We start from the raw sequence: 24,217 nt of genomic DNA, 5'->3' as shown, positions 1-24,217 counted from the left end.
TAATTTGTGTGAGGATGTTATGAAATTTAGTCCGTAAGATGGTTTACGTAACTTTTATTGATTAATAAATGCACATATACGTTATTATTTGCAAACTAGTGAAGTAAGGATTCTAAGGATGTGTACACATATTTTCTAACAAGATACTATTGTACTCGTATCTATGAAAATTTAGTTATGAGTCAATTTATAAATAAAATAGTTATTTTCTTTGAAGTAATATATGGTAGAAAGAGGTTTTTAGTTCTAAGTTATGTATACTTTTTTCCAGTACTCTTGATAAACTTGTGATCAACGTAATATTAAGTTGTGATTCTGGATTATTGTCTGAGAAAGATGAACGATTACAATGGTTTCATTACGAATAACAATTAACAACAATTATGAGATTTGAGATTTTATCTGCGTGGTAATATGTACTTATTCTGCTATCAGCATATTTTATGTTTTTCAGTAGTAGTTTAAAAACTTAAATTTGAGTGTAGGTAAAGTGTTAAGTATGTGCTGGAATAAATTTATTTAGGAAGAAAATTTATTAATGATGGTCACGGTAAATTTGCAAACTTGTCTTTTTACGTATTTTGTTTACTTATTATAAATGAAAAACTATACATATAAAAGTGACGATCGCAAACTTATGTAATAAAAATGAACTAATCACATTAACATGTTGATAGGCCAATACGAGATCATACTATTGACGTATTTATACTTTGTAAATCTATTTTATACTGATGATATTCTAGGGCAAAAAGTATTTACATATTGTCATGTTTTGGCATTTTGTTCTTAAGTTTCTATGAAGAATCATATAAAAATCTAATTAACAGAAAAAAAAAATATTTTACTGATAGATTATGTCTTGAAAATATGAGTATTATGTCAACTTTTAACTCATGGAAAAATGACATCTTGAACTCTTGTCTGTTTATTATGTTCAATATCATAATTCTAATCAATTTCAAATTAAATATGTTATCTGGTAGTTTCAAAAGTGAAACCTAAGTAGAAGTTTATTTTCAATTATAGGTGGATGTATATGAGAATCAACACCTGTGTTCTTATGTTCATGAGGTAATTGAGTTCAAAATGTTTTAATTTCATTTTAGTATATTCAAATGTCCCATATGTTATGCTTAGAATTTACTGATGTTAGGTCAACGTTGAAATTTCATTTGCTAATTAGTGTATTTTATTGATCTTTTTTCTTTATGTTTACGTGTATGAGGTATTATAAAAATGGGTTATAAAAATCTGTCTAATGTATCATCATGATGGTCAGATAATTACTAAAAAGAAAGACAATTATCTGTATACAATTCGTGTTCATGTTACTTCTTTTATTCAGCATTTATTCATGTACTTTTCAGGTTCCAAAATGACCATTTATAAAGTAAGGAAATATAATATATTGCTAATAGAGTTCACCATTATCATATTATTAATATACTTGATATGGTCATATCATTCATATTTTGATTTTCAATAAATATATTCGAGTGGATAATTCTCTACTAAGTGTAATCATGATACGTGTAATAACATTATCTCTCTATGTGTGAATGGTAGAAGTAAAAAGTATGTGTATAATATATCCTGCAATTTTTGGAAAAATGAAGTAAATGAAAACGAGTATATTCGTAATGCATGGTGATGAAGTATTTAGGATAGACGATTATTGAATAACAATGTGATTAAACGCTAAACAAACATTAAGTGAAGTGATGGTGATAGAACATTTCATCGGAGACAATCTGAACATTTCGCCAAGGAGATGAACTCTCATCAGTGGTGCAGAAGAAATCACGTGTCCCTTACCCACACATCCAGTTAATCGACATGCCGTGGTGTAATTTGTGAAAAGCTTCCAGAAGTTCCCCATAGACTCAAAGTGACAAAAGAGTTGTTTCCTCTGTAGACACCTGAGAACACCAAAAGTTTATGATGTCCAAACCCAGTGTCGTTTGGCATTCCAGATAGAAAGAAGAGAAAATAACCCATCCTTCTTTCCTTCACATCCCAACGACTTGCGAAGACATCGGCAGTTATTAATCCTTGTTAACCGAGAAGACAAATATACCCTTCAACCTTCTTAAGTTAAATTTACCCAACCTTATGAAAAAAGAAGAAGATGTCATGGTGTTACAGAACTTAATGGACAAAAGTTCAGCTGAACTTTATACAGGGTGTCCACCAAGTGAATGAACAAAGTTTAATGTGATTATATACAGGGTGATCCACGAGTGAAAGACAGTTTCATCTCATCATGTACAGGGTGTTCCACTAGTGGACAAATGATGAAAAATTTCTTCACAAGTTCAGAAATTTTTCCCCGGGGGAACGGGAATATATAGCAATTCTATGTTGCTGCAAGTTGAGAATACTTTCCTTCGGAAAGTTGGGAACTATGTTTCTTCCTGTGTGGGCTCTTCTCTCCCCAGCCAGGGAGGGACCAGGACGAAGGAATGGGAGAAGTGACAAATGAGCCAGCCCTGTATCCCTTCGACTGGACACGGTCCATCGTCGCCGAACTAATTTATGTAACATGTGGCAGAAACTGGAGAATCCAGAGAATGACCAGGAGATGCTGTTCTCACAGTTTAGCCTAAACAACGCCGGACAATCTCATTGGGCCAGGGGGACACGTGATCCAGCAAAAGCAACAGTTTTTGGAAATACAGAGTACCCGCCAAGAGTGTGCGACTAGGCTCGAAAAGGAACTTTATCCTCCAAAGTGTGTGACGAGACTGGAAATACAGAGTACCCGCCAAGAGTGTGCGACTAGGCTCGAAAAGGAACATTATCCTCCAAAGTGTGTGACGAGACTGGAAATAGAGAGTACCCGCCAAGAGTGTGCGACTAGGCTCGAAAAGGAACATTATCCTCCAAAGTGCGTGACGAGACTTGGAATAGAGTAACTTACACGGTAGAGTGTGTGCATAAGAGTTCGAACCCGGGACAGTATTGTGTTATAAGTGTACAATCGTGTGTGGCGATAAGTGCCAATCATGTGTAACAAGTGTATCCTTTTTCTTGTGTAAGTATGTTAGGTTTATGTCTTTATTAATTAAACATGTTAAAATCTATGTTTGTTTCCCTTATCTGCAGGGTTTAGAAATTAATATCTGATCATTGGTAACTGCAACGGGTAAACAAGACCAGGTAATGTTAGGTCGAGCTCTTGGCTCGTAAATTCCCCTAGCTTCCCTGGCCGAATCCTGGAACGGACCGTTACTAAACCCCAAAGCTGTTATATAACAGTTAACAGAATCAAGCATATCTGGAAACTAGTAAGCTGCGTGAAAACTGACATACGTGTATTTCAGGATAACTATGATGGATATGAACAAGAAACTGTATTAGCCTTATCTGCGGATGTTTGAAAAGTCCTGTAGTAAATTCACAAATTCGTCGTTCCGGTTCAATATGAGTAATATGCATTGGCTGTAAATAGTTTGAATTGTATCAAAAATGCTAAAAGTACACATTTTACTAACTACACGACTTTCCCAATGATCCCAAATGGCTAACTTGGATTGATATTCATGTGCATTAGCACTGGCCTCCGTGGTGAAGTGGTTAGCACATCCGGGAGTTCGAATCCCGGCATGGATGCTCTTTGTGAGTGTCCGTTCATCAGTTTCATCATACAATTCATCCTCAGGCGGAGCACAAAGCATGACGCCTTAGGTTGTAAGACACGTTTTTATTACGTTAAGAAAAGAAAGAACATCAAAATCATCTCACTTAGGATAATCCACCAACTGCAGAAAACACAAAAGAATGTCTTCCGCCTGTTCTGCACATGTGTCGCAACAGGGTGAATAGCTATGCACTACTACAAAAAATCGTCATTATTTCCCTAGTTTACAGCACCATACAGGAGAGATATCCTGCTACTCGATGTTATAAACTATTCCATATATGTTGGTCAGAGGCGTGCGCACGGGCGGGGGGGGGGGTTGATTGCCCCCTAATCACGGACGTTCGCAGATTTTTCCACAAAGGGACAAGAAAGGTATTTTTTCATTGGGCATATTACCCCGATACTAGTACTGTCCTCTCAAAAAACACCACTTGAATTTGAAATTATCGCATTCCTGCGTCCCCATTACATAATAATTAATGTAAATTACTATGACTGAAATCTCATTATACTTGTGAAATATATACTTTTAAGTTGACCTTCGTTTTCAAGGTGTGGTCATCCTTGCCCCCTTCCAGACGTTCCATGCCCCTATATTATTATACTTTCACCTAGAAATTTAGTGGAGAGCAATATTGTCGATGTTATTAAACAATATTATACTCTAAAAGGAAATGGCGCAACCACAATGGGACAGGGGGCATTGCTTATGCCTTTTTCCAACCTTGGACGGAAATCATTGAATTAAAAGAAAGCAAGACTAGCAGAATCTACCAGTAGCAGGACAAAAGGATACTCAAGACGGAATTAGTTTTCACGTCCATCTTCATTATTTCTTCCAGACGGTCAGGATCACTTGCAGAGGGTTACAGAGGGACAATTGTCCCCTCGACTTTAAATTTTATACAAATAAAAATACATTTCGTAAAATTTTCTTTCTCGCTTCGCTCGGGATACCTGCTTTTCTTGCAGTCTTGTCAACTTCCGAGCCGTAGCTAGGAAGTAGCGGGAGTTGGCACTGGGCGCCGAACAATCTGATTGAGAAAAATTGTAAAAAAGAATGCCATGCCGTCCCATGCGCCCTATTAAATCAATACTGTTTTCAACTTTCAAAAATTTGGATCGAAAAATTTTCTTGCTCGCTTCGCTCGCAGTTTCTTTTCTCCAATACATTGTAAATTACCAGAAAGAAAGTAAGAACGAATAAGTAATTCATACAGTTGCTGCTATAACAGTTTGGTTTGGAGGAAAACGAGCGCTCACATTTCAGAGACAATCTATATAAATTTTGCTGTTGGTTTGTTAAGGGGCGGATGAATAGATTACGTAATGTATTTAAATAATATGTTAATACCTAGGTATATATATATATATATATATATATAATATACACACTCGCGCGCGCAAACACACACACATATATATATCACATCAATGCAAAAAACTAAAACAGTGAGATAAAATGAGGTTTTTCTTTGCCGATCTGATTTTCAAGGTTTTTTACTCCCCCCCCTTATCAGAGGGTCTGCGCACGCCTATGATGTTGGTACCTTCTTCTAATAATAAAAACAAGTTAAAATAACAGTAATATTAAATTAATAATATTAAAATATTAATTAATATTGTTATCACATGAATGGGAAAAGATGGCATAAGAATAGGAATATAACAGCACGTATTCATTATCTAGCTCATGAATAGTTAAGATCGCTTCAATTTGTATAAAAACAACTGACCTGGCAAGGTGATTGTGAAACAGATAAGGAATTGAATATTTATTGAATAACGAAAAAGGATGTTAGATCCATTTGACGAAAAGTAAAGCTCTTAATTTAATATTTAAGCATATTACTTAGGTAGTGGTGTGTATAAATCTTCTTTGATACAGTCATCCAAAGTTGTATGACCCCAATGTAATCCTTCCCTTACAATAAGTTTGACGGAAATACACCTATCTCGATTATACGACAGATGCTAAACAAAACAAGCATATTTACATAATTTAATTTTAGTAAGTCTCGCGTGGAAGATTCGGACTCCCTGGACACCCCGCCTCCCCTAAATAGTCCTTGGCTCTATTACATGTAAGTTGTATTGCGATGTTCGTCAATGTGTGTTTTTTTTCTTTCAGACACTCGGAACATGTGTTGTCCTGTCACAGAAACCCTCTCGGCTCGGAGTTATAAACGTTCGGACTCAAAAGAAAGGTCTATTATGGTCAGAGCCTGACCTTCCCGGGGGGGGGGGGGGGGAGTAGCGGACAGGGAACCTTGTCTTCTGTTTCTTTCGACACAGCAACCCTCCCACCAGTAAAGTCTCAAACGGTCTACCATGCAATGGATTTGCGTTCGAAGGGGGAAATGGAATCAATATTCGCAAGACTAGGAAGAAAATTTGACATCTGTCCGGTGCGTTTTTCGAGTGACGCTGATACGGGCTCTTAAGTCGCATGTAATAGATTTTCCACATATCAGTTAACATACGTTCAAATATCCTTCGAAATTTGGTAATTAAAGAGACAGTCCAACTCCCGTTTCCATTAAAAATTGTCCGGTCTACTGCGTAAAGGAAAACAGCCCAAGTTCCAGAGCGCACACAATGTGCTTGATTAACTCACTTTCAACCGGTGAAGAATCCAAGAGTCCATTCAGTGGCGCCGCCACCCGGACGAAGGTGGAAATAACAGCTCCAAGAAGGCAGAGGAATCGGTCACAATACCTAGACCTACTCACACGTAAGATGGAATTCATAGGTGGAGTGCGATCCGCGATATTTAGATGATAGAAGTGTTAAGTGGTGATCTTTGACCTTATTGTAAATTTAACACATTAGGCTCCCATTTTCTCTCTCGTATGTGTTCATTTACATTGAATTATTTTTGGTAAGCCTTTATTGGAGGAAAAAGGTAATCTGGAACTGTCGGTTCAAGTATATTTGTGTGGTTCTTCAACTTATCTCAATCAATCTTCACTATGCTAATGTTCTTGTTTCAGAGTTATTTGGATTGATAATAGTTCTCAGTCAATGGTCATTAGTAGGGAAAGGATTTTAAGGTGCAAAATTATGATCGGGAAAGGAAAAGAAAGGTTCTGAAAATGTTTTAAAAAATGTGCGAAAAAGGTGCTAATAAAATGCCTATTCAATGCTCTCTTTTTCTGTGCGTTCTGTATATAAACAGCTATATTTTTGAAAAGATGCGTCACCTTAAAATCCGTTCTCTAGTTATGAGTAAACTGTTTTCTATCATTATTCATATTGAGATGTACAGTTCGTAACTACGTATAATGACTGTAATGAAATCAGAAACGTCGTACTCTCAGTATGGGTACCTTTTCAGGGGGCAAAAATAATTTTCCTTTTTGGCTCTTCAAGGTGATGAATGGTAAAGGAACTCGCTAGAACTCTTGCAACTCCTTGTGGCTTCAAGATCTGAGAAGATGCTTTCATGAAGCAGAGAGCTGGTGGGAGGGGGTGATTTAAAGGAGGAAAGTGCACAAAAGAAGCGGAAGCAAGAACAGCCATCCGCCCACGCTGTTTTGCGGCAAAATAACCAACGAAATATTTCCTCATATCTTGAGGGAGGAGGGGTTGGGGAGAGACCTCTGATGAAGCATGGCCCACCATAATTCACGAGTCCCCAGGTACGGTCGGTCAGTGTTATTTAATCCGCTGAAGCCGTTAATGGAAAGGGGCCTTGATGTATTTCATTAGAGCATTCTTAAGGTTTTGAAAAGGGGAATTTCGGGGGGCGAGAAGAGCAAGAGATTGTTGGTGAGGAGAGATTTTCTGTCTTCAGAAACTGCACCAAGAAGAGTAGCGAGTCATATTTAGAAATTTATTTCTTTGGGGGACGTTGTAATTGAGAGTTATTATTAATACCACCTACAACAGTAATGTTATTCATTAACATTGTCTGCAGAACGTCACAGAACTTGTAATAAATATGTTGGAACTGTGGACAAGCTTGTTAATTGAAACGAGACAGAAGTAAGACTCATACTACTGACGATTGATGGATTAGTGTAGCGTAAATCATTCTGTTCCTTCTGCAAGCTTTCCAGTGAGTGGTACAGTGGCGAAGCGTGGTGTCATTGGAAGGGTAGGCACCATATTGGCTGAATCTCATCGACTGCTGTTCGAAAAAGTCGAGACAGGGAGTGAAAAGATATGATAATGAAGTGATTAACGCTCTTGTAGGCAAATTGTCAGTGGATCGGATTCCAAGTTAGTCTCGATTAGCATATCTGAGAATGAAGTGGACTTTAAACATCTTTGTTCAACTAAATGGCGACGCTCCGGTTTCGAAAGCCAGAAGACAACGGCAATGGGACTCGATTCGCTGACCACGAGTCACCCAATGAAAAAGCCCCTCTGACAAGCGGATGCTGTTTTCATTTAAATGGTTTTTGTAAATGTATTTTTAATTAATTTACACTAGTGATTTTCAGTAAAGTTTATGCGTAGCCCTAAGAGATTGCAAGGGGTAATTATTGATATTTTAGAAATATTATTACATATTTTCTATTATTTGTTACTTCAATAACAGTCTCGTAAATATTTCTCGTATTAAAGAAATGGATGTCACATGACTGTCATTTACTATTTATTTCTTTTAATGCTGACCTCCGCGGCGGAGTGGCTAACACAGGGGCCCCGTGTTCGAATCCCCGTCTGAGTATACGTGTTCTTTGCGAGTGTCACTTCATCAATGTCATCACTCATTCTCATCTTCATCATTAGCCAAAAATTACAGAAAAGCCAAGTAAAATAAACTAAATTTATCAATCATTTTTTTAACACTTTCATTCACATATTTTCTTTAGCGTGCAACGTTTTTTTCTTAATTCCATTAAGATTTACAAAATTAAGAAATACTTCAATGCGTCGCATTGTAATCAAGAGGTTTGAGGTTCGATCTCTGGTGGAGATACTAAATTGCACAATGGTACAAATTCGCCTCTAAGGAAAAGAGTGAAAGTTTTGCACCAGTTGCAACTGGGAGCGGTTTTTAAGTTCATTATGACGTTAGACGATAAGTAATTACAGAATCCCATGTATTCCTTATGGGGAATCAACTTCAACTTCAAGTTACGACTGATTAAGTTTCGACTTTTCCGACGACCAAGAAATTGTTCAACGTATCATATTTCCGTCCATGTACTTTTCTACCCCATTGGATGTATGATATTCGCGAGATAACAAATAAAATAATGCTCCCTTGCCTCATACGGTCATCCTGACAGTGTTGCCAAACCTGATGCACATAAAAGAGCTAAATTTCACCTTAAATGGAGCTAAAGTTGTCTTTTAAGAAATTAGATTGACAAAGGCTGGATAAAGTGCTTTCTACGGTAATTTTAGGTGTTAAAGGGGTTGGGGACGCTGCTATTACTGTTAACTTTAAAGTGATGATATTTTATTTTTGTTTTTTACAGTCTAGATCTGCCGGCATCACCCATCTCAATGGTCTATGAAATCGAAAATAAAGGATTCCCAGATAACAATATTATGTCATCTATACGTTAGTCACGGCGATATGAAAACTAGAGGGGGTGGGGCGACGCAGCCAATATAACAATATCACGTCACGTCCATAATGTATAGTCATGGCAAAAGTTGGTCTATGTGAGCTGGAGCCAGTGATGGCATCATAGTGGGGTTGGGCGGGCGCCACAATTCACTGCCAAACGAGTCCACGAAAGAGCCAGATTTGGTTCCAAAAGAGCTAAGTTGGCAGCAGTGCTCCGCAGCTGTCGCGGAGGGAAGAACCTCGCGGAAACCCTCCCTCGCTCGTTCATTGAAAGTGTAGATAAGATCCAGTCTCGACGAATCTCTCTGAACATAAAGTGGGCTTCAACAAACTTTCCATTAGGATACTGAAGTAGATTATTACATTTACTCCGATGTTGATTCAGATTGCATTATTTATTAATTTGAACACAACTGGCGAATGCCCAATTACAGTGTTCTATATTTTCTGATAAACATAAAACAACACTAAAGTACATGTAAACGTACACAACAGAAAGTGTAGTTAGTAAAAACAATACATTATAATAATAATACAAGTTGGATCGAAAGATTATCATAAAATATCAGACTAACTAATACAAAAATAGCTTATATGAATACGAAATTTCAAATATTACAATGTACAAATACTATATTTACACTCAATGTTTCAGATCTGAACCACTACGTACAAAACAAAATATAAAGAAATAGTAATATAATGCGCCATAATTTACATAATAAATGAAATTAGTATAAACACAGTAAAATTGAAGTATGGAAGATATATCTTCAAGATAAAATCTACGGGCTTGTTTTTATTACATTATCAACTACAGTGAATTAAAATTTAAATTCCTTTTTAAACTGAAGTTCCCATTCGTTCTGAGTATTTGAATGAGTTAATATTTAAAACAAATTCTTTTCGGTAAATTATTAATGAACATTAACATAGTTTTACAGTCCCTGTTTATTCATTTACATATCTAACAGCAACAGTTTACAGTGTTCAATATGTGAGGAAATACACTAATTTATGTTGGTGATATAGGTCCCGGATTCTCAGGTTTTAACCTATTTTATTCCTTACTTGGTAACGTCACTATTCTAACATATATTTTCGTTTTAGCCATTACTTAATGAAATACATGAATCCTATAGGTACTAAAAACGGATAAAAGGAGTTAAGATCCTAAAAAAGGCTAAATTCAACTTTTCAGCTAAATAAATGTAAAGACTCAAAAAATGCTGTAAGCTTGTTTTGTTTCATCAGAGTAAACACATTGTTATCTGTATGAAAACGTATTCTCCCCCCCCCTCTCTCTCTCTCTCTCACACACACACACACACACACACACACACACAGAAGGAGGAATGGAAATGAGAGAAGGTAAAGGGCATTAGAAAAAAAGGGAATCAAAGTTGGCTTTACAAAAGAAATAGCTTAACAATGACACGTTTTAATTTTTTATTATTTTCTGTATTTTCTCTCAAAACTGTTTTTATTTTGTATGCTTTAAGTTTAGTAAAGATGTAATATGTGAAGGTAAATGTGTTTGCAGTATTGATGCTCATGTAAATGCAAAGATTTGTGATTGATTTCAATAAAAATACGGGTAGGTAAAAAATCCTAAAAATGACTAAATCATGTCTTTATAAAGCCTAAAATGATGTCTATAAAAATCCTAAAAGTCCGTGCCCTAGTAATAACTTTAAATAACTGATACTATACAAAGTGCATGTATGTTTTCACACTATGATTTTTTGTGATTCTATAATATGTTGAACATAAATGGCTTACATTGTGACTTTATATTACTTTTGATACAAAGTAATCTTATGTTTTATAATATGTTGCAAATATATTATGGTCGACTATTATGAATCTTCTTTAAGGTATTTTCTGTCTTTGTATTCACATATATTTATAATTTTATTGTAGTTTTAAATGCATTTTGAAGAACATTTATCTGGTGGCAAGCACTCCGTACCCCTCAAGTACAGATAGTATGTGAGGAAGCCTACCTCAAAATAAATTTCTAGATAATTGTAACATCGTCGCCTTGTGATTAACAGCTCCCGGGTTCAGGCACTTATCTAGAAATATGTTTCGGGGGGGGGGGGGGGGGGGTCCGAACCAAGTGTCTCAGGAATAGTAATAACAATTGATATTACAATAGTAATAAAATAATTGAATTAAATCAAATTAATACTAATGTCAATACATAAATTAATATTATATTATTATTACACGATTGGTAAAAATACTGTATAAGAATAGAGATATAACAGCGCATATGTATTACTTAGCTTACCTGAAGTTAAGATCGGAATAATTTACATAAAAACAAGTGCCCTGGCAATGAAATTAATGTCAAATAGACGAATAATTGAATATTTATCGAATAACAAAAATGATGTTACATGTAGTTGGAAAAAAGTAAGTTTCTGATTAATATTTTATGCATATTATTTTGAGTAGTAGTGTACATAAATCTTCTTTGTAATGCCATCCAAAGCCGTATGATCCCAATATAATCCTTGCCTTCTAAAAAGTTCAGAGGAAATTAACAACCATCGATTATGCAACAAATGCTAATATTTTCATTACTTAATTTTAGTACTTGGTCAGTCTTTCGGGGGATCCGAACCCCTGAACCTCCCTAAATACGTCCTTCCTGTCCTTGAAAGCCGTATTATCCCAATATCATCCTTTTCTTCCCATAAGTTCAGAGGAAATTGTACAACAAATGCTAAACGAGTATATTTAATTTTCGTACTTAATAAGTCTTTTCGGGTGGGGAGTGGGGTGGGGGGTCCGGACCCCCTATATATGCCCTTCCTGTTCTTCAAAGCCCTATGATCCCAATATAATCCTTGTCTTCCAATAACTTCAGAGGAAATTATACAACAAAGGCTAAACGAATATATTTTTCAATACTTAATTTTAGTGCTTGATAAGTCTTTCGGGGGGGGGGGGCACTGGACCCCCTGCTAAATACGTCCTTGCCCGGGTGCGATACCCGATGGAGGCACATAGTTGTTTGGAGCCCACTTTAAAACTGTATATCCAGTCCCGATTAGCCTATCTGTGTGTAAAGTGGACTTAAAAGCCCTTTCTGTCTCTCTTAGCCATTTCACTCTCAGAATTTTTCAATCTGAAACTTGGTCCCTTACATTGAAAGAGGAACATAAATTGAGAGTATTTGAAAATAAGATCCTTAGGAAAATCTTTGGACCTAAAAGGGATGAGGAGACAGGTGAGTGGAGAAGGTTACATAATTTAGAACTACATCATTTGTATTCATGTCCAGATATTATCAGAATAATTAAATCAAGAAGACTTAGGTGGCCAGGCCATGTGGCACGAATGGGAGAGGAAAGAGGAGTTTACAGGATTCTTGTTGGGAAACCTGATGGTAAGAGACCTGTAGGAAGGCCAAGACGAAGATGGAGGGACAACGTTGAGATGGACCTAAGGGAAATTGGTAGGGATGGAAAAGAGTATATAGAACTTGCTCAAGATAGGGAAAGATGGAAGGCCTGTGTTGCTGCAGCCATGAACCTTCGGGTTTAGGAAGGCTAGGGAGTTAGTTAGTTAGTTAGTAGAATTTTTCAATCACTTCCCGAGTACAAATCCTTGGCTCATTGAAATTATTAGAGTAATATTGAATGACCTAAAAATTGCCTAGTAAAGCTGCATTTATGATTTAAAAATAGTAATATAATAACCCAACATTTCTATAAAGTTAGGCAATATTAGTTCATTAATAGGTAATGTTAATTTTACACAGCAATTTAATGAATGACAGTGCAAATTTACTAAAACTTATTCGGAAAGAGGTGTTTGTATAATGCACTGGATACCCCATGTAAGAAACACCGATTATTGCAGAGCTGGCAATGTACAATTTAAAATCAATTTACAAAAGTAATTTTATTCTATGTATATTGTTTTTGAAAGCACAATAAGTCTGAATTTAAATTTACAATACACACTTGGTAGGGATTCTCAAATTACAGTGTTTGTCTATTGTCTACTAGTAAAGAGTTATACTTGGAAAAGCTCCACTTTACTTCCTATGTAACATTTGGAGCATAGATATACACTGAAAGAAATCAATGTCTCCTGGGTATAATTCAGTCAAAACATTGCGCTAAGACGCCAGGGGTCCCGGGTTCGAACCCCGACGTAAGAGTGGGTGTTTGCGAGTGTCAATTCATCAATTCCATCATATCATCACTCATCCTAAGCGATTAGCCAAATGTGACAGAAGAGCGAGGTAAAATAAACCAAATCAATCAATCAATAACAGCCAAAATGAGAAAAAGTTTCAACTGATAAAACTTGAAGAGTATGAGCTATTGCTATAGTAGATTCATTTTGTTTCCTGGAAATGTTCTTTACTTATTTGTAGACAAGCATTAACAAGAAGAAATATTTAATAATAAGTAAAAAAATCAAAATGTAACGAGAAAATGCCATTATGCCAATGCCTTCCAGAAAACTATTAAAAATGCTCAAAATTGTACAAAGAGAGAGATAGCTCAAAAAGACGAAAATAAAAAAAAATACTTTAACAAATTATTTCAGGATACATATTTTTATACGCCGAGCATTCTTACGATCTTTTTGAAATAGAGATGCAAGACCATCTTGCCCTAGAAATAACCAACCACAAGGAGAGATAGAAGTCAAGTTTCAGAAGGCAAGATTATTTAGTTATTTATTTAAGGTTACGATGTATAAATATCCGAAATCATAAAGTTGATCTTCATTCCACAATATCATTATTTGTTAAATTACTATATTGTCGAATATGAAGATAATTTTGACAAAGTTTCTGTAAGCTGTAGTAGTGCATGTTAGCCTAATTTAAAAAAAAAACATTAATGAAACTTTGATAAAGATCACGGGAACAGGATTAGTTGATTTGATTTTTTATTTCCTTATTAAATATTATAAGTGGTTCTAATATCTAAATAATTTAATTAGTTAAATATGAGTGTGTTAATATGTTAATTATCTAACAACTGCACACATCCAGTTTTTTTATAAATACATTATCAGAGTCCTCAAACATGTCCTTAATGTTATTAACATTCATGAATATATGAGTCGAATGTTGCTTTATTATTTTGATATTTTGGGAGTATTTTTACATGTTGAAAGCTAAAATACGGTATAAAAATTATAATTGTAAAAACTTTTTTTTTTAAAAGAAATTGAACTTTTCAAGCCTCCGATAATATAAATTTCTACTTAAGGATATGGCTATTTATTACTCTATATTTGCACAACATACCGCGAAGATAGATATTATGAACAATCCTCGTCTATGCTTTTAGTATTTCGCGTACACACTGCTCTATGGTCGTGCAAAATTAATAAATATGGTTAATACACTTCAGGCTCCTTTCTTCGTACTCGACCCTCATAAATCTGCTGACGTCATCTTGCAATGGTTTCCCCCTACTCCTCTCCTCTTTCCAAAATCTCTTTTCCCCACCATCCTAAAAAAAGAGAGGGGAGAAAGAACGATATGGGGAGAGGAGGGGAAGAGAAAACACCTTTCTTTTTCTATCCTAATTCTTCCCCATTCTCACTTGCCCCCTCTAGCGGTTTGACTGGCTTCATTCTCGGCAGCGCACTCTTTTAGTTCCCCGATACATTCATAGATGGCGACTCAATAAACCCAGGCGCAACCGACCATGCACACTCCATTCTCCCGGCTTTTACATTTCTCTAGGGGAAACTTGGGGGATCTGGGGAGTTAGGCCTATCAGCGGAAAGGTTCAAAAGCAGTGCCAGTATTACGATAGACGTGTGCGCGGGTGATTCGGAGGAAAGTTTTTCTTGAGTAACTTTTTGTCGTTTTTATTTCTCCGTGTCATCAATTGCGGGCTTTCCTTACGCGCAAGGATCGTGCATTGTTCTGAAAACGTTACGTTCCCGCGTGCCGGTAAGAATTATTGACAGGTCTGTGAAAATTCGTGCGTGTCAATCTTTTTTAAAAAGTTTTGCAAACAGTTGACAGTCAGCCGGTGCTCTCTGCGCGCCATCTGTTTTACAGCTACTCGGCTTTTCTCGAGCCGCCATTTCACCCGTTGGCGACGGAAAGGAAATTTGCTTCGTCCCTCCCCCCTCGCACCTCCATCGTGTACTTATCATTACCCCTTCCCCTCCCCCCACCTTCCAGGAGATTCGCTTCCCAGTGCTCGGCAAGAAGCAAGTTTGTGTGACATTATCCGGGGTTTTGACGTGCGCGGATACAGAGCAGGAAAACAATAACGTATTTCTTCAGCTTGTGCACGAGGCTCTAAACTATTGTTTCATTACATTCCGTGCTCTGCAGACGACAAGGAAGGGGGAGGGTGTGGAAGTGTGGTGGCAGAAGACAGACGAAAAGAAGAGACAGTTGAAAGAAGACTTCTAGGATTGGGCCAACCCACAGACAAGTCAGCCGTAACTTTGCCGACCAATCAGAAGCTTGTACGGCGGAGCCAGAACTCAACTCCCGTCCAATGGACAGAGGCCTGCGCGTGTGGGTAATAGCTTTTGCCCGTTTGCTAGCGTTTTATTTATTACTTTTGTGAAAATAGTGCCGGATGTAATTCGAGACACTATTAGGGCACCGTACGCTTTTGTTGCTTACCCGAAGCGATTCGGGCGGATGGTCCGTGAAGCGAGAGAGAGAGAGAGAGAGGGTACAAGGAGTGGGGGGTAGGAAAGAGTCGAAAAGAAGACTGCAATAGTTGAGTGGTCTCAGCAACTGACGAAGTCCAGAGATTTCTTTTCCTTCTGTGAACGTGTATTGGACGGCAGGTCTCAGATGTAAACGAGCAGTGCCGATATTGTAACAGACCGACATCTGAAGCTGTTGCGTCGCGTCTGGTTGTGGATTCCGTCTCTTAGCCTGCAGCAAGACTGAAGACCCGTCAAGGAGTGAGGGTGATTGCACATTGCCTTCGGACTGAAACTGCCCCACGCGTGAACCTTACAGCATCGAGAGTTACGCCCCCTTTCCTTGTAAGTTTTTTAATCGACGGAAAAGTGATTTGTGTTGTGTGCAAAGTTTAGTACAATCCGCGCGCGCGTGTGTGTATAAACGAGTCAACGGCCACGCACATACACATTGTTACACCCCCTCCCCCCTCTTTTCGCAGTGTGTGTGCGTGTTTTATGTTGTCTTCAAGACAGGTGTGGTCACGTGCCTCTTCAAATATACAAATGACAGTCGGCCGGACTCTGCAGGTAGTCTGACGTTCTTGTTTTCAAAACTTGTGGTTTCTCATTGTTCGCTAAGTGCCCTGAATGCTTGTGTAGTGTTTGTTGACCCATAAATAGATTTACAGCGACACAGCTGTGATGAGTATGGACTCGGTTATGGATTCAAATAGCGGTGATCGCAGCCGATCGCCCCCAATAACAAAACCACCGTTGACCCCACCAACAGTACAACAACCACCACCTCCGCCACCATCCCAGCCGCCAACGTCTTGTGTTAGCCCACCAGGCATACCTTCGCTGGGCCCACCGTCGGTAACACCCCCAGGGACAGTTTCGCCACCGGGCCCAACACTGACCCCTACCCCAGTTTCGACCCCTACACCCACACCTACGATACCAAGTCGCCCACCGCCGAGCCTATTAGCAAGTGCCGGGCTTGTGAACTCGATGGGAGCCATGGGGTCTATGGGTGCCGCTATGGGCCTGCAAGATTTGAGTAGCCCACACCATCTGGACAGATCTTCGTACAATAGCCCACCGCCCATTCCGACCACGGACCCAACTGCAAACGAGTGCAAACTTGTAGACTATAGGGGCCAGAAAGTAGCCGCTTTTATCATAAGCGGTGAGACTATGTTATGCCTCCCCCAGGCGTTCGAGCTCTTCTTGAAGCACTTGGTCGGTGGGCTCCACACGGTCTACACCAAATTGAAGAGACTAGATATAGTGCCCTTGGTATGCAACGTAGAACAAGTCAGAATTCTTCGCGGATTAGGAGCTATACAACCAGGTGTCAATCGTTGCAAGTTGCTTTCCTGCAAAGATTTCGACATTCTATACAGGGACTGCACAACAGCCAGGTAGGTTCCTTTCAAGCCGGTGTTGCTATGTATGTTTAAAATTAGTTTTAGTGCTTTTAGGCTAAAAATCAAAGTGAATTTGTTAGAAAAACAGTGAAATTGTAGTGCCGGTACAGTGATATGGGTGTGTCTCGCCCGGCGAATTCAACAGTTGTCATTGAAGACGATTGTATAAGCGGAACTGCGCCAAAAACTTTTTGCTTCAATACGGTACGCGAAATATATTTATCTTACGTGCATAAAGTGACTTTATTTTGAATGTATCAAAGTTATATTGTCAGCCATTGTACACAAAGCTACGCTACAACTTCCGGCATAGTTTTGCTTGCAATAATCGTAACCGTGAACAGGTTCGATTGGTTTCTTTACCGTGAAAATGTTTTACTCCTACTGTGCGTCATCGAAGTCAAATGTACAAGGGCAATTAGTTATCGAATATAGTGTAGCGTTCTTTTGTTCAATAATTATATTAACGTTCGACCTGTAGGCAATTATTGTGCCAAATATTAACGCACTTGACAATAGTTCTATAGCTGATTGAATTGCGTTCAGCTTGTTTGTATACTGATCAGATCTGTAACAGTGGTTGACGTCATATTCAGACATTTCCGTAACATCATCACAACACGAGCGCTTACATTATTTATTTATACATTGTAATAATATTTCTGGCAGAGGAATAAAAAATCGTCGACGGAAACTTAGCAGATAAACCTGTTACTTTTTCTTGTGAAAAATGACAGTATGCAGTTCATATGGTGACGACGATAAACCGGATTTCTTTATGTAGTGAAAGATCTGGAGAACAACATTTGTGAAGCTTTCCGTCTATTCAAATTCCACCTCCTTCCTGAATACATAGTTTCGGATGTCTGCTAGCCCTCGCGTTATCAATTCTCAACATTTTCTGTGTATACAGTTTCATAAGCTTGTCTGGCGTTTGTGCAATACACAAAAGGATGTATTCGATTCTGTAAACAATTCAACGCTAACGAAAAGGGTCTGGTTTATTTTAAATGGCGAAGTAGGGAAAAGGAAGTGACCGCGTAAACATTGTCAATTTTGTTTGCTGTTGTTGCTTGATACGCAAGCATTCATGTTCAACACCCAGATTAGCGTCGTTGTTATAAATATAGGTACTCTTTCGTAATTAAATGTATTATCGGAAAGTTCCTTCCTGTCGTACATTCGCGAAGTTTTATTGATGTCCTAAATTTAAGTCCCCAAGATTTCCCCTTGCACTTCTTTCGTGGTGCAGCTTACAAGCTTTGACTTGACTGTCTTGGTTCACGAGTTTCATGGTGAATCATACATCGCCTATTCGGAAATTTTGCCACCAGAACCGATAAACAAGTTTAGAACTTACATGTTATATGAAATAACAGGAGAATTATGTATGTAGATATTTTAGTCATCTTTGGAAATATAAGCTGTATATTTTGCCAATAATATTAGCGTGAAACGGCAGCTGGTTAATGCTGGTTTATTCGTACAGGGCTACTTAATTGACTTTTGAGTTTTAATTCATAATAAAGAATCTAATTTCGAACACTATATCGGAAATGCTGTAACGTATAGCCTTCTATGCCAGGTCCCACATTTTTCATATTTTGCACTAAGGTACGTTATTTACATGGACATTTTTTCGAAGATAACTATACTTTAAAAATTATGGAAATAAGAATATAATTATTAGAAATGATAGTACTATGAAATGTTAGGTTGTCAGGTTGACGTACAGATTTGAAAATATTGTTATTCGTGTTGCAGATTTACGTATCATTACCGGATGAAGTGTGATTTTTTTTATAAATGAAATACATTGGCAATATATTACGTTTTATCTATTATATACAAGAAACAAATACATTTTACAATTCAACATTCCAGGACTGAGCAATAAGTGCATTTGAATGAACCATGTACGCATTATTGTGTGCATATCAAAGATTTATGTATTTTAATTATCTTGAACTGTCACGCAAAATACACTGGAATGTAAGAAAAGGGACGTGAACAAAATTTACAGCGTCCGTTATTGTAAATATGTTCCGTAATCAATAGTATCCTAGAAGTAATTCTTCTCTTTCAATAATATGCCAAAACGATAAACTATGTTTTCCCTTTACGCCCAGTGGACGTAAGCAATAAGCAGATGAAGTAAATTACTACTTATCGTGTTTCATTATGAAATTGCGAAGTATGCATTATGTTAATTCGTATAAATTCTATAAAATATCATACATTTTATTAAGAACACAAAGGTAATCACTCTCGATTCTTAATAAAATGCATGATATTGTATAGAATTTATACGAATTAATGATTTTTCTAATGAACATTAAAATATCGGTGTTGATAGATCAAGCAAAAGATGTGATCATGACATGTATCTGCAAATCTCTTAAAATAATTATTTCACTTATTGAATCACGAAAATAAAGTACGACTTATTGTCTCAAGCATATGAGTTTTGCCCATTATGTTTCAACTTTTGAATAGAACACATTGTATATTTGTAAATATAATTATTATTTGAGTAACCATCCGGGCGAAATTGATGTAGATTTGTAATCTCTTCGTTGTTAATGTCACTCGCTATCTACAGTTGCATGTTGCATTACTTAAGTTTTGAGAAACTTCTAATGCAAATTGTTTATGATTTAATAGAGCGAGAAGAACAAACAAATGCGTCGAATTGTTATACTTCGGAAAGTGAATGACGGAAATAAATTCATTCGTGTTTTCATGCTTTATAATGATACATCGCGCTACCTTGTCTTTGAGAATATACTATTTATCATACAAACGTTTTTTAATAAGATTTATATTTACTTATTTCTCAAACACGGTGGTCACTTTCATTTGGAAAATGCTGCGGTATACCTTTGATATTAGATAAATATCTACCATTAACAAATGCTTATTTTTTGTATTACTTATCTATTGCTTGAGAGGCGGTAAATTTTATTCCTGGCACTTGTCTAACGCAATCGGCTATTTGTTAGTGTTCCTGGAACTGCAAGCGAGTGGTAGATATCATTTAGAACGCCGATGTCCATTAATTTGCAGCGTATCGTGGTCTTATTTGAAACAGTTTTGCATTGCATGTACATTACAGATTTCACAGGTTGCCTAACCATGACTTGATGCTGACAACAGCCATTAGCATAACTGCTTTCGTAGGTCGAATTATACTAAATGACTCACCAACTCCTTGCTTCTGGTAATGTCTTGGGCCTACTCATGCCACACATGCACCTAACAATTGCCATATATTATCCCCGTTCTCTTTACATATTTTAACGAACAATCGGGCATTTCACAACCTCAGATGATAGCAGTCGCTTTTCTATGTACGTATATTAGATTATATAGTGCATCACGCATTTTTACATTTAGGTTGACACTGAATAATTATAACGCGTTTATGAGAAACGAACATAGCAAGGATTCGAACTCAGGACCGCTGAATTCTAATCAATAATAGAATTTACTTGTTTACCTGTTTCGAAATGAGTTGATTCACCTTGCGTCAATGAAATGTATCACACATACGCGCCTCCTGACAAAAATTGAGTGACTTTTATATTATTGTTATTACCGAATTATTATAATGCTGGTGAAAGTTTTAACTCTTATGAATGCCAGAATTTGATACTAACTTAGCCCTCAATATGTCAAAAACAGAAATTACAGATTTCTTCCGTTATTCGTACGTGTCGTGAGATATTTGTATCGACTTGGTTACGATAAAGGATCATCACTTGTACAAATATTTTTTTTGTTTTTGTTGTTGTTGTTGTACTTCACAGTACAGTAGGCTCAGTTTTTGACAGCCTAGTGAAACATTTTGGTTACGTTTTGTGCAATGCACATCTAGTGTGCATTTTCATTGCGACATATTCGTGTGAATAGAATTCTTTGATTTGTTCTTTAACTTACCCTCCGGTGCTTTTTTATTATTTATTTAGATGACTGTGAATTAACCCCGGTAATGTTCTAGCATTGTAACATGTTGCATGTAACAATTTGCCAGACGAAAATACGATAAGAACACAAACACCAGTATCCTTTTTTCTTAAATATGCGTGACTCGGGTACATATATGCTTTTATGTGCACATTTGACAAGCTTAGCATGTAAATTGACATTTTTTTATAATAAACGCTCACGGTGATATAACGTAGCATACAGAGGTGGCTGCAAGTTATAGTTAAGTGTAGAAATATATGTGTTTATCATGAGTAGAAAGAAAACTGTAGTCATATCATTTGCTTATAATTTACAAGGGCAGCTCGAAGGCTGTATCTAATGACAACAACAGTGCATAACGGTTGTTTTCATTGGTTAGTATTGTTTGATTTAGAGAACTGGGAAACAGTACTTAGTTCTTCACGCAGTGCACAAATGTAGTTGTAAATGGCATAGGACTATATTTAGCAGCAGTGAAATTAACAAGATCTTGATATTAATGTATTATTCGTTTACTGACAGACTTGCAATTTGCGTACAAAAGATTCAAGCCAATAATAACATATGTGCATGTTGTAGCAACAAAAGTACGTATTCGTTCACGAAGTACTCTTCAAGTATTAATGTCACGGTGGATATTGCAGATGCGATATAAGCTTTCGTCACAGGCCCAACTCGAGATCCGTTGTAGTTGTGGTCACAGAGCTAGCTCCCAATGCTGCATAGCTGTTTGCTTTTATGAAGATGTATGCGTTCCATGATGATGGGTTTTGTACCATTGTGTCTCTACATTTAGTTTTCTCGTAATCATCATTAACTATTTTCATTCACAATGCTGTGAACCGAGAAACGGTGATATGAAATGTTTTGACGAGATATGCTGGAAGATTTGAGCTCGCGTCCAACAAGCTCGTTCTCGAGTCATTGCACATTTGAAAAAGTTAGTTTGTTTTAACTCGCGTATACTAGTTGGTACATATGCAATAACGAATGTAGCAGAAATATCGCGGGGAATATAAAAACGCGTTTCTATTCAAATCTGTGTAAGTGCGGCTTTCCAGATAGCGTAGTGATGGTGACGCTATCCTATTCAAGAAGTTCCGGGTTCGGATCTCCCTTTTAAAACTGTAGTACAGTCCAGTTTGTACACTCCTCACCAAGAGACACGGCATTGGAATTCAACAACACATGGTATCTGTCTCGTGGACGTTCTTGTCTTTTCACTAACATTCCAAACTTTTTGTGAGGAGTGTATTAAGAGTAGATATAATCTATGACGATGTAATCGTGAGTATATTGAATGTAGATGAATGACAAGTTGAGTGTTCGATTCACGATAATCGAAAGTTCCTTGTTTCAGTCCCTTCATCATTTTCATGCAATCATTATTCTTCCTTCTCGTATCGTTTAGCCAGAAGTAGCGGAAAATAAGGGACCAGCTGGTCCAGAGAATGTCATTCAGCTACACATAAAGTTACCTTTCTGAGATGTGAGTTAAAACCACCCTTCCTTTTGGACTGATAGGTTATGATTAAAATATCTATCTTCTTGTTTCCTCCCTGCTACGCACTTCACCTTGAAGTAGGGTACAGCTACACCCATTGCGAAGCCAATCATTGTACAAAAGGGGTCGGGGATCATTTTGGCGGAAACGACAATTGTTCCCGGCCCCATAAAACCTTCATCATTAAATTCCGTCCATTCCCTGCCGAGGTTGAGCATCCCCCACCCCCACCATTCACTTTCTCTACCTCACAAATAACCCCCAACCTTCCCATTCATATGTACGTGAACACACACACACACACGCGCGCACACACACACACACACACATACATAAAATATCTCTCCCCCTCCTTTCGACGGACATAAAGGTTGTTGCCGTGGCAATTACAATGTCCTGATATGAAAAGGGGATTCCCCGCGTCATGTGACGATTGGGGATGTCTCCCTGGGTAGCTAGTTCTGCGGGCAGAGTTGGTCGTGAGTGCGGCATAATGTTTTGTCACCCTTGTTTTCAGGACTTGGCTAGTTTTGTTTCGGAAGACTGATTCACAAAGTTGCACGAACTTGAGAAACTGTACGTTAGGAACAGGTCGACAAGATTTCCAATGCACGAGACGGTTGAACGAATAATCGTGATTGCATGATCGGTACAGGGTACGACAAAAGTTGTTTTCACGTTTCTTAATTTGTCTCTGAAGCTGAAGATGCCTACATAAATATCAGTGGCAACGTCACATCAGCGTCAACAAAGAACCGTGGCGGGGTGGTTAGCGCTACGACGCCAGGGGTCCCGGGTTCTAATTCTGGACTGGCCATGGCTGTTCTTTTTGAGTGCCCCTTCATCAACTTCATCATATCATCATCATTGTCATGATTAGCCAACAGTAGCAGAAAGGCGACGCTGAATTACAAAAATCAAATCAAACCGAACAAATACAGCATCACTCTCTTACAAGAACCCTAATACAAAGAAACGCACAAGATTTGAAGAAGAGACGATTTTCAGATACATGAAGAACATATCGTGTATCGTAAACGTTTCTCGTTTTAAAAGTTGGAAACTGGTATCATCTAAACAAAAGTGATTTTCTAAATAAAATCACAACGATTGACTAGCCTTAGTGTAAGCTTGAACATAAGCACACAAACATGCGATAACTAAAATACGTAGTACACCGAATACGACACAGAGCGTACCCTTTCGGCAAACGTACAGAATTACATGATTTGCATTAGTTATTTTCGAAACAGCGAACAACTAATGTTAATTATGAACCATGTTTAACAAATATGTACGTATACATTACATGACATTGTCTATAGTAGTCCTGGAGATTTCTCGTGCATTCACTAATAAGAGTATGTTAGAACTTGTGATTACGAAATTAATTTTCTCTCTTGTATTCTGAGCTTAGAAACTCTTGAAGTAACAAGCCGGTTTTGTCCATGAATTGTACGATTAATGCTCAAGTATACTTACTCCCAAAT

The 24,217-nt window shown here is 37.4% G+C and overlaps 1 protein-coding gene across 4 annotated transcripts in view; it reads left to right on the top strand.

Moving 5' to 3' along the window:
- The first annotated feature begins 15,043 nt into the window (after nucleotides 1-15,043).
- Nucleotides 15,044-24,217, top strand: part of dac (dachshund family transcription factor) — a 459,147-nt gene continuing 449,973 nt past the window's right edge. For 3 of the 4 annotated variants that reach the window (XM_083125064.1, XM_083125065.1, XM_083125062.1), the window contains exon 1: nucleotides 15,045-17,248. In XM_083125064.1, coding sequence (XP_082981190.1) covers nucleotides 16,527-17,248 — 722 coding nt within the window. In that variant the 5' untranslated portion in view covers nucleotides 15,045-16,526. Of the gene's footprint in view, nucleotides 17,249-24,217 lie in introns of all 4 variants that reach the window. The other variant, XM_083125063.1, reaches the window with a different exon arrangement.

The sequence above is a fragment of the Lepisma saccharinum genome, chromosome 7 (genome assembly GCF_977018435.1).
Source record: "Lepisma saccharinum chromosome 7, izLepSacc3.1, whole genome shotgun sequence".
Classification (NCBI taxonomy): domain Eukaryota; kingdom Metazoa; phylum Arthropoda; class Insecta; order Zygentoma; family Lepismatidae; genus Lepisma; species Lepisma saccharinum.
The sequence above is the reverse complement of the archived record's forward strand: the minus strand, read 5'-3'. Positions and strand labels throughout refer to the sequence as shown.